Raw genomic sequence first — 12,159 nt, forward strand, 5'->3', positions numbered from 1 at the left:
CCTTTTAATCCAACATGTTTTTAGCAAAACATGTTGGATCATGGAGCAAGAAAAACATTTTTATCCCTCACATAAAAAAGTAAATCTCACAATAGGTCTCAGATAATGACCTTGCCTGGATATGAGAGGGTACATGAAACGATCAATGCTGATTCTGCTATGTTGTTTAGTCTTTTGAGTTGTCAATATCTAAAGGGTAAATACAACTGAATTTCAATAGAGTCTCTAATTCCAGATCTTTAAATTATCTGCATCATTTAAAACACAGTCTTACTTTAGACTGGCCGTTGCTGCATGCATAGGAGACTTTTCTAAGGTCCAATGGATCCAAGGCAAACAAAATTCTTCTGGATCTGTTGCACATTGTCACAATAATGTTTGATCTAAAAAGAAGGTAGCAACAGCCTCTTACTTTTATTTGCGACCAACTGATTAAGATGAAATTTGTGAAGGGCTGGCAGTCTCCTGGGGTTCTTGGAAGCTAGTCCAGTGAAGGATGAGGTGCTGGTCAGGACTGTCGAGACTTGGTGCAGGTACGCAGGCAGTGTTCAGTGCCAAAAATCCACAGCATTCTTCAGTTCACTTATTTCACAGATCTTCTTCGTCAACTCTTCTTGATCCTTCAAATCTAATTTCCTGGTGTCAGTGGTGCCACCTAAATACCAAATGTAGGGGCTACTTACATGGGCGTCCGCAGGGGGGTCAAGCGGGGGCGCTTGCCCCCCCCTGGATTCAGGCCCGGTTCTAGAGGATGGGCCAGGCCCACCCAAGGAAGGTCCTGGCCCACCCAAGGCCATTCAGAAGTGGAAAAACAGGCCCACATACCTGGGCCGACTTTCCTGCTGGGGCAACACTTGAAAGTCTGCTACAGCCCAAGTGTGACTCTCAGCAGGTCACAGAGTCAGCCGTTCCATTGTCATGGGCAGTATGGCAATGGGCCGGCAGAGGAGACACAGCATGGTGCATCTCCTCCCATCCAGGCCTCAGGAGATGACGTTGGGTCCTTGGGAGTTGCTGATGCTTTCGAGCAGCACAATTAACAAGTCTTAGGCAGGGGACGTGAGCTTTAGTCCCTCACTGAAAGCCATAATAATCAGATAAAAAGCTACGGGGCGCGGGTGGGGGCGTCGTTTGGGGAGCGGGGTTAGTGCCAACATTCTTAGTTCAAAAAATGTGAAGTGACAGACCCGATTGATATTGAAAGATTCTTTCTTATGAATTTCCATTTGTTTGTGCAATGGGGAGAGTGCTGTATACAGCTAAGATTGAAAAAACTCCGAAAAAACCCACTAAGGACTGAAATAACTATATTTAAAGAACAATATGACTAAAAATGGAGAAAAAAAATGAAAATTCGATTTTGACAATGTACTGGAAAAAATTAATTAACCCTCCATGTTGAGGCCAAAGGAGACGTATGAGCAGAGGAGAGATAAAGAGAGACGGAGCCAAAAGGAAAAATAAGAGACGGAGTTGGGAGTAGAGAAAAATGGAAAGGGAGAGAGGAAAGAGGAAAGAGGGAGAAATGATTGACGAGAGAAGATAGGAAAAGAGGCGAGGGGGGGACATTATTATAGATAAGCACAATGAGGGAGGGAGATGGAGGGAGAAAGAGGGCGAAAGACAGAGGGAAGGGGGCGACAGAGGGAGGGAGACAGACGGGGAGACAGAGGGAGATACAGGGTGGGAGACAGACAGAGGGAGGGAGACCGAGAGAGAGGGAGGGAGACCAAGAGAGAGGGAGAGAAACCGAGAGGGAGAGAGACCGAGAGGGAGAGAGACCGAGGGGGAGGGAGACCGAGGGGGAGGGAGACCGAGGGGGAGGGAGATCGAGAGGGAGGGAGACCGAGAGGGAGGGAGACCGAGAGGGAGGGAGACCGAGAGGGAGGGAGACCGAGAGGGAGGGAGACCGAGAGGGAGGGAGACCGAGAGAGGGAGACAGAGAGGGAGGGAGACAGACCGAGAGGGAGGGAGACAGACCGAGAGGGAGGGAGACAGACCGAGAGGGAGGGAGACAGACCGAGAGGGAGGGAGACAGACCGAGAGGGAGGGAGACAGACAGAGAGGGAGGGAGGGAGACAGACAGACAGAGAGGGAGGGAGACAGACAGAGAGGGAGGGAGGGAGACAGACAGAGAGGGAGGGAGACAGACAGAGAGGGAGGGAGACAGACAGAGAGGGAGGGAGACAGACAGAGAGGGAGGGAGACAGACAGAGAGGGAGACAGACAGAGAGGGAGACAGACAGAGAGGGAGACAGACAGAGAGGGAGACAGACAGAGAGGGAGGGAGACAGACAGAGAGGGAGACAGACAGAGAGGGAGACGGACAGAGAGGGAGACAGACAGAGAGGGAGACAGACAGAGAGGGAGACAGACAGAGAGGGAGACAGACAGAGAGGGAGACAGACAGAGAGGGAGACAGACAGAGAGGGAGACAGACAGAGAGGGAGACAGACCGAGAGGGAGACAGACCGAGAGGGAGACAGACCGAGAGGGAGGGAGACCGAGAGGGAGGGAGACCGAGAGGGAGGGAGACCGAGAGGGAGGGAGACCGAGAGGGAGGGAGACCGAGAGGGAGGGAGACCGAGAGGGAGGGAGACCAAGAGGGAGGGAGACCGAGAGGGAGGGAGACCGAGAGGGAGGGAGACAGGGAGGGAGACAGAGAGGGAGGGAGAGAGGGAGACAGACCGAGAGGGAGGGAGACCGAGAGGGAGGGAGACCGAGAGGGAGGGAGACCGAGAGGGAGGGAGACCGAGAGGGAGGGAGACAGGGAGGGAGACAGAGAGGGAGGGAGACCGAGGGACTGAGACAGAGGGAGACAGATAGGGTAGGGGACAGAGGGAGAGGGAGAAAGAGAGAGAGAGGGTGGCAGATAGAGGGAGGGAGACAGAGGGCAACAGACATAGGGAGGGGAAGCAATAGAGGGAGGGAGACAGACAGGGAGACAGACAGACAGAGACAGACAGAGGGAGGGAGACAGAGGGGAAGACAGAGAGAGGAAGACAGAGAGAGGAAGACCGAGAGAGGGAGACAGAGGGAGACAGAGACAGAGGGAGACAGAGACAGAGGGAGACAGAGACAGAGGGAGACAGAGACAGAGGGAGACAGAGACAGACAGAGAGAGAGGGAGACAGAGAGAGAGGGAGACAGAGAGAGAGGGAGACAGAGAGAGAGGGAGACAGAGAGAGAGGGAGACAGAGAGAGAGGGAGACAGAGAGAGGGAGACAGAGAGAGGGAGACAGAGAGAGGGAGACAGAGGGAGGGAGACAGAGGGAGGGAGACAGAGGGAGGGAGACAGAGGGAGGGAGACAGAGGGAGACAGACAGAGGGAGACAGACAGAGGGAGACAGACAGAGGGAGACAGACAGAGGGAGACAGACAGAGGGAGGGAGAGAGACAGAGGGAGGGAGAGAGACAGAGGGAGGGAGAGAGACAGAGGGAGGGAGAGAGACAGAGGGAGGGAGGGAGAGGGAGAGAGACAGGGAGAGAGACAGGGAGAGAGACAGGGAGAGAGACAGGGAGAGAGACAGGGAGAGAGACAGGGAGAGAGACAGGGAGAGAGACAGGGAGAGAGACAGGGAGAGACAGAGAGGGAGGGAGACAGAGGGAGGGAGACAGAGGGAGGGAGACAGAGGGAGGGAGACAGAGGGAGGGAGACAGAGGGAGGGAGACAGAGGGAGGGAGACAGAGGGAGGGAGAGACAGAGGGAGGGAGAGACAGAGGGAGGGAGAGACAGACAGAGGGAGAGACAGAGGGAGGGAGAGACAGAGGGAGGGAGAGACAGAGGGAGGGAGAGACAGAGGGAGAGACAGAGGGAGAGACAGAGGAAGAGACAGGGAGAGAGACAGAGGGAGACAGAGAGAGAGGGAGGGAGCCAGAGGGAGGGAGCCAGAGAGAGGGAGACAGAGAGACTGACAGAGAGAGAGAGAGATAGAGAGAAAGAAGGAGGTGTGTATGCCGGGTCTGGTGGCTCAGTGGACGAAGGCGTGCGCTGCAGGGACCTGTGTTCAACCTCATGGTCATAGTTTTTTTTGTTGCTCTAGCCCCACCCCCTCCCCAACTGACCCCGCCCCCACCGATGCGGTCCTCGGCCACAAACCACACTGTAAATTTGGCCCCAGAGAGAAAGTTTGTGAGTGCCCATGCTCTAGAGCTGCATCAACCTGATTTAGAATGTTTTTGTTTTTTTCCTGTCATTTTTTGGTTTTTCCCTCTGTTTTATTGTACTTGCCAGGTCGTCTGCTGTGGCGCCTCACAAGATTGTTCTCTTCCCCTTATGGGTTTCTTTGTTTATTTAAGCTGTTTGTCTTATTAGATTTTTTAAATGTATTTAATACTTGTGGTCAATCATGTCGGAGGATGGTGATGAAGTTAAAAAGGTTGACCCCCCTCCCCCCCGGAAACATTTCTGCTGATGCCCATGGCTACTTACCTTTAGGGTGTCTACGCCCTCTAATAAAACAACTTTCTGTTGGAAGTGGGCTTATCCCTGATCCAGAGAGCCCAATTCCGCCAAAAATAATGGTGAAATTTGAAAAGTCGTGTCCACTTAAGGTAGCCCTCTGTAGGGGTGGTACTAGCCTGAGAGTTGTCCCCTGTCCTGGTGCCAAATCGGCCCAGGGGGTGGCATTTCCCCTGTCTTGGGAAGCCTTGGGTTGCATATCAAAGGCGGTAGAGGCCTTTAAAGCCTCCTGCCTTGATAGGCTGATCACTTAGCCATCCGCCTTGGAGGAAGTGACCACACCTCTGGATGGAGCAGGCATTCTTTCTGCCCTCATAGTGAGGGCTCTCACATGCAGGGGGTCAGAAACTTGTCTGTGGTGGCATGCTGGTCTGCACCAGTCCTCCAGCTCACTAGTAGTTGGTATGTTTTGTTGGGGCACCTCTCAGGAGCCCTCTGGGTGCATGTACAAATTAATCCATCCCTGTAATCAGTGTGGGTTTAATAATATGATATATTTGATATGAAACATCTCTAGTTTTATTGAAGCCATAATTTAGCTGTGGAAATTGTAAACATCAATGTCGGGGATACCAAACCAGTCATACGCACTTTCCCATTCTCCATCCAGGATGCATTAGAGCCTGCATGGAGAATATGCCCACCCCTCCAGCCCCTGGCTGAGCACTGTGTCATAGCTCTCAGATAAATCACAATGCTGCATTGCAACGTTGTGATTGGCTTAGGGGAGGGAGCCTGGCTGCCTGCTTCCTGTTCCTGTCGGAGGCAGGCAAGCAGGAGCAGAGAAGTCGTGGGACCCGGCCTCAAGGTACGTTTATTTAATTATTTATTTATTAAAACCCCACACCCTCTCATTCCCACCCCCGAGCCATGCCAGAAGCAACTGCTCGACCCGTCTGTGGCTCTACAGCTCTATCATATAATAGCAATGAAGGGGGCAAAGGCATAAGAAGGGTATGATTTGTCCTTCAAAATAACTTCCAGGCTCTTTGTCAGCGCCATGTACATGCTTTACTTCTCCTTCGCCCTCCCCACATCCTCCACGACCCCTATCCTGCTGACATCAATGCAGCCGTTGGTTATGCCATTGACCATACTTGCAGTCTCTAGAATTATGGAGGGTTGACTAACTTAAAGATGATAGCCATCCTTTGCATAGGGCCTACACTGCGTTGGCAACACTGGTTGCCACACTTTGTAACTTTTGACCTGTTTGAGCTAGAAACATTTTTTGGGTTAAAATCTACAGATTATATAGCAGATGATGACTTCTGTGGCAAATGCGTCATAGTCCTAATGATGCTGAAAGCTCCGCAGCCGCAGAATTGTAAAATTCCTTCGGCCCTGACACACTTTTGGGCTCCTGGTGAAATGGTTGCGAATATCCATGGTCTGCATATTAGCCCTAACATCGACTATAAAATCCATGCGGTATATAGTCCAAAAAGAGAGAATTAGAATGTATGTGGCTAAAAAGAGATGCGTGTGTGGCAAACAAGTGATTTAAATTGAGCTGGGGCTCTGCCGAGTTAAAGTTCCGAGGCCACCGAATCTTTTCATAGTTTAAAATTGTAAGGTGCAGTTTCCAGTTGTGCCACGCGATGGTGCTCGGTTCCTTTAATGTCTTAATGCAAAACGGTTACAAGAAGGGAGTATGCATGTGTTTTGACAAATCCAGGCACTTGTTGATACCGTTGAGCATTGTCTTTTCATTTAAGGTGAACGTTGTGTTTAATTCCCTGATCTTTTTATTCGCTTTGGTAACATTGATGTCCAGTCCACGGCAAAGTGCAAACTTGAACTGTGTTGTTTTACTTGTAGGAGGAGCTAACTGAACTGAAGGAGCAAGTTGCCCTGTATGAATCCGCTGCTAAGTTGGGGGTGTACCTTAATGGCACGTGTGCAGAAGCGCAGCTCTCGGAATCCTATGTGGATTTAGGCATTCAAAACGTCAACTGGAAAAAATCAAGATTCCACAGGTATTTCGATTTCGCCTTGTGTCATACTTTAAATCTCGTGACAATTTTCGACTGATTCTGCTGACTTCTTTTTGGAGCCAGCCTTCAAGGCATTCTCAGCTCTTCATTGTGCGGCTTTCCCGGTTGAGCCATGCTAGTTAAATTCTGGTCATGAACTCGGGTTACATATGTCTTCAGTATTCGTCACAGTGCTGTGTGCTTATCGCAGTTTCAGGATAACACTCTTTGCAGAAGTAGCACAAAATGACAGGTAGTTGTTGGAGTCGGCAGCGGTTACCTTAGAAAGGGGTCGGCCTTCAGTGTGAGCAACATGTCCATCAGCTGCGGTGAAAGACTCCCGGGGTGTGCCCGGTGCCACACACGCCCCAGTCTGGGAACAGAGGAGGATTTTAAAATGCAGGAGGCTAGTTCATTCGGAGCTGCCTTTCTTGTGCTGGGTTTACCTCTGGTTTTAGAACTTCTTTCATAGGCCTTTGACCCATGTGTCGTCAGTTAGACTACTGTTTCCATAGCTTAGATCCCATCCTTTGGCGGGGAATGGTTGCTAATAATTCACTGAGCCGGACTAGTGGATTTCTTATTGTGTGATTGAAATCCATTTAGTGTGTAACCCGAGTGGGGTTTTGGGTTGTCTCCTAAGGCGTTATTAAAATAACTCAGAGCTGACCCTGTTTGTAATTATGTTGTCAACTACTAGGACAAACTCCAGTCCTATGAATAACCCATGTCTCCTTTACATCACCTGTTTGATCAATCATCTTGTATTTCTCTTTCCCTCTGCCCTGCATGCGTGTCATGTCTTTGTGTCACTCGTCTGTTAAGCCTCAGTGTATGTTCTACTGCGATGGTATAACTTTCTATATACCTACTCTTTGAATATTATTTGTTGGATAACATTCTGAAGATGGACAATATATCTGTTGATACCTTAGTTCAGTTTTGTGTGACATTGTGTGCCTTTGATGACCCTGATCTTTTTCTTATGTAAACGTGAATGTAAACTTGTGTAAACCCCAATGAGAACTGCAGGAAACTGAGTGTTCGAGACATATGAGCTGCAGATTGCACACTGTGCACACTGTGCATAGATCGTCACCTAGTGTTGGGCCCGGATGTTTGCAGTTTGTTGTTGTCCTGAAAAGTTCTTTGGAAGTCACAAGATAGGTGACTCCTCCTTTGGACCACATTGCGAATGGGCATCGGCTCCATCCCCAGATTGTTTTTTTACCGCCATCGGGCTCGGTTGTGTTTCCTGCGCTCCGGTTAGGAACCAAATTTCCTTTGCACGCAATCCTCACTCAGTTCGACGATATTGTTTCGATCGCGCTCCACATCGATGTGATTCTTCATCTTCAAAGTCTTCGATTTCGGTCGTCGACTAAGGCCTTCGGGCCTACCTAGGCCTTATTTCTGGCTCATGGAAAGGACGCCATTCAAGAAGTGTCCTCTATGTGGGTCGAAGTTTTCCTACACCGACCTACATGAGGTGTGCAACCTTTGCCTCTCACCGGAGTACGAGGATAAAGACTGTTCTGCTTGTGCCTCCTTCCTCTCCAAGAAGACGATCCGGGACCGACGAGCTCGAAGAACAATGGCCGCTCGTCCGCTTCGATCCCCGACGACATCTTCGAAGAGGCAGTCGACGTGCCAGAACACCAGCACGCTGAAGAGAGTACCAGCTCCTCAGACGCAGAAGACTCTGACATCGAGGAAGTCACTCCAGCTCAACGGGTCGTAAGTAAGATCGTCGACCCCCAACCCTTCCTTGACACCCTCTAAAAAGGCTTTGGGCACACCCTCACCTTCGGGCCCGGGTGCACACCGAGAGACTGCTTCCCACGCCCCGCCTTCGGGCCCGGCAAAGAAGCCCATTAAGCCTACAGGCAGCTCGAGCTCGAGCCAGCCGATCCACGGTGCCGATCCTACACCGACACCGAAGAAAAAGCCATCTCAATCAATCACGCCGACCATTGCACGGAACCGAAGACTGGCAGCGGCTCATCGATGCCGGAACTGCATTCGGAGCCAACTAAAAAACCTCCTAAAGCTCCAGATTCATACGCTTCGGAACCGAAAAAACACCCGGAATCAAAGAAACAGGTTCTGGTAAAGGACACTTCAAAAGGGCACACTTCAAAACCGAAATCAGCTACCGACTCGGTGCCAAAAAAAACTACGGAGCGGAAAACCTCGACACCGAAGGATCTACCCTGTTCAGAGGAACTTTTCACACCTGATCCTAACCAAAAAACTCTTGCCAAGGATCCTAAGACTGGTAAATTGACTCGGTTTCAAAAAGAGACCACTTGATGCGCCAGCACCTCCTCATCCTCCAAAGAAGAGACATTGCAACCTCTCCATTAAGGGTGCCTCCTCCTCCACCTCCCCATACTGTTCCCCCTCCTACACCTACTCCACCTCACCATTCACCTACACCATCCCCTGATCCACAAGATGATGTAGACACAGACTCTGATGACACAGATGGAGGTGCACATGACCCAGCAGGGACCAATAGTCCCCCTCAGTCACCTAATCCATGGGATGATTACAACACCCCTGATGTGCCTTATGTCCCACAAGACGACATATACCCTTCTAGACCATCCCCACCAGAGGACATTTTAGGTTTTAACCTACTAGTCCAAAGAGCTGCTCAATATCATGGGGTGGACTTACACTCAGATGCTGTGGAGGAAGATTTCCTACTAGACACTTTTGATAACACACAAATGTCTACTGCCATTTTATCAATGCTTAAGGGTGTAATCAAACATGCAACAGAGGTTTTTAAAGACCCTGTCGGAGCTAGGGTCCTCAATCCTCTAATTGAGAAAAAAGTTAAAGCTGCCCCTACAGATCCAGTCTATATTAAAGGTCCAACACCATTAGACTCTTTAGTAGTGTAATGCACGTAAACGTGCTAATTCTCAGACATCAGGTGAGGCCTCACCACCAGACAAGGAATCCAAGCTACTTGACACCTCAGGTAAAATAACAGCGTCTCAAGCAGCTAATATCTGGTGCATCGCCAACACCCAAGCGTTGCTAGCCAGATATGACAGAGCTCATTATGATGAACTAGAGTCCATATTGCAGCATCTACCTGATAAATACAAAAATAGGGCCAATGAACTGATACAGGAAGGTAAACATATTACAAACACTTCCATTCGCTGTGCCCTAGATGCAGCAGGTACCGCGTCAAGATCAATTAATACCAGCACCCTCCTACGTAGACATGCTTAGCTATGTATCTCCGGTTTTAAACCTGAGGTACAAAACTCCATCCTTAATCAGCCATTTGATGAGACACATTTATTCGGCCTAAATGTTGACGTGTCTTTAGAAAAGATGAAAAATGACACCGATACAGCAAAATCTATGGAGCCTTGCAACAGCAAGCTCCCAGACGTTCTTTTTGTCGCTCATCATACAGAGACAACTTTAGAGGCTACTCCTCCGAAAGTCCCTCCACCTCTTACAAAACCCCTAGCAAATCCACATTCACTAAGGGCTACCAAAGAGGGGGTTACAGGGGTAACAACAACAAAGGCAGAGGCAAAACCAACAACTCCTGCTCTGCCTCTACCCAATGACATTCCTCCCCTCCCCCCCCAACATTCCACTCCTGTGGGGGGAAGACTGCAACAATTCCTTCCTGCCTTGACCAACATCACATCAGACAGGTGGGTGCGATAAATTATTCAATCAGGTTACTGTCTAGAACTAACATCTACCCCCCCAAACATACCACCCAAACAGTGTACAATATCACAAGAACATCTATCCCTGTTAAAGCAAGAAGTACAATCCCTAATACAAAAAAGTGCAATAGAACCAGTTCCTCTGCACCAACAAAACAAAGGGGTTTACTCTCTATATTTTCTGATTCCAAAAAAGGACGGCTCTCTAAGGCCTATTCTAGACCTCAGACCTCTAAACATATACATAAAGTCAGACCATTTTCACATGGTCACACTGCAACAAGTCCTTCCGCTTCTGTCGCAAAACTACTTCCTTGCTACTTTAGATCTCAAGGACGCATACTTCCACATTTCCATTCACAAGGCTCACAGGAAGTATCTCAGATTTGTAATAGACGGACAGCACTATCAATTCAAAGTACTCCCATTCGGGGTCACAACAGCACCAATAGTATTCACCAAGTGCTGAGCAGTGGTGGCAGCGCATTTACGAAGACAACACATCCATGTCTTCCCGTACCTCGACGACTGGCTCATAAAAGTTGTTCATACAACCAATGTGTGGAACACACTCATGCCACAATACAACTGCTTCATGACTTGGGGTTCACAATAAACCACGCCAAGTCCCATCTACAACCATTCAAAGTACAACAGTACCTCGGTGCCACAATAAACACCTCAAAAGCGCTTGCCTATCCCACTCCAGCAAGGATAGCCAGCATACAAACTCTTCTAACAAGGTTTCAGCTACAACACTCCTTTCCAGCAAGAGTGTTCATGCAACTCATAGGGATGATGGCCTCTTGCATTCTCATAGTGCCCCATGCAAGACTTCCAATGAGTCCGCTACAAGAATGCTCATCAAGTCAGTGGAACCAGGCTCAAGGTCAATTGACAGACCTAATGTTTGTAGACCGTCGGACTCGTCGCTCTCTGCAGTGGTGGAACACCAAAAACCTTTCCAAGGGACGACCGTTCCTAGAGCCAGTATTTCAGATAATCTTAACTGCGGACGCATCGCTCTCCGGCTGGGAAGCCCCCCAACTACAACACACCATGCAAGGCAGGTGGACACCACAACAAAAGTTACTTTACATCAATCATCTGGAGTTACTAGCAATATTCCTAGCACTTAAAGTTTTCCAAAAGCAGGTATCAAACAAAGCCGTGTTAGTCCGCACAGACAACATGACAGCCATGTATTACATACAGAAGCAGGGAGGCACACACTCCCTGCAGCTATCTCAACTAGCACAGGACATATGGCGGTGGGCTATACCTCAAAACATATTCCTTCTAGCCCAGCATGTTCCAGGTGTACAAAATACCATAGCCAATCTGTTAAGTCGACAAACACAACAGACCCACGAGTGGGAACTTCATATGCAAGTTCTTCAGCCATTCTTTCAGATGTGGGAACAATCTCAGACAGACCTATTTGCCACCCACGAAAACGCCAAATGCCCAAGCTTCGCCGCCAGATATCCACACCCACTGTCCAAAGGCAATGCGATGTGGATGAACTGGTCAAACAGATTTGCGAACACTTTTCCACCTCTACCACTCATGCCACTAGTAGTACGCAAACTACAGCAGCATTCTCTGACCCTCATCCTAGTTGCTCCAACGTGGGCCAGACAGTCGTGGTACACCACACTGCTACAACTGTCGGTAGTACCACACCAAAAATTACACCTGTCTCCACACCTCTTAACGCAGAACCGTGGAGAGATCAGACACCCGGACCCAGCTCAGCTCAACCTTGCGATCTTGCTCCTGAAATCCTAGAATTTGGTTATTTGAACCTTCCTCCAGACTGCATGAATGACGTCCAACCTTTAGGGCATGTATGCAGCCAAGTGGAAACGATTTGTAATATATTGTCACAACAACAATATTAATCCCCTAGATGTGTCTATTCAACACATCATAGGATACTTACTGCATCTCCAAAGATGCAACTTAGCCCATACGTCTATTAGACTACATCTTGCTGCAATAGCAGCAT

General features: G+C 49.2%; 1 protein-coding gene across 1 annotated transcript in view; it reads left to right on the top strand.

Moving 5' to 3' along the window:
- The window catches only part of CEP152 (centrosomal protein 152), an 804,909-nt gene that overhangs the window by 266,207 nt on the left and 526,543 nt on the right, over nucleotides 1-12,159 (top strand). The window contains exon 12 of the mRNA XM_086958276.1: nucleotides 6,284-6,441. Coding sequence (XP_086814402.1) covers nucleotides 6,284-6,441 — 158 coding nt within the window. The remainder of the gene's footprint in view (nucleotides 1-6,283; nucleotides 6,442-12,159) is intronic.

Source organism: Lissotriton vulgaris, chromosome 2_1, assembly GCF_964263255.1.
Source record: "Lissotriton vulgaris chromosome 2_1, aLisVul1.2, whole genome shotgun sequence".
NCBI classification, from domain to species: Eukaryota; Metazoa; Chordata; class Amphibia; order Caudata; family Salamandridae; genus Lissotriton; species Lissotriton vulgaris.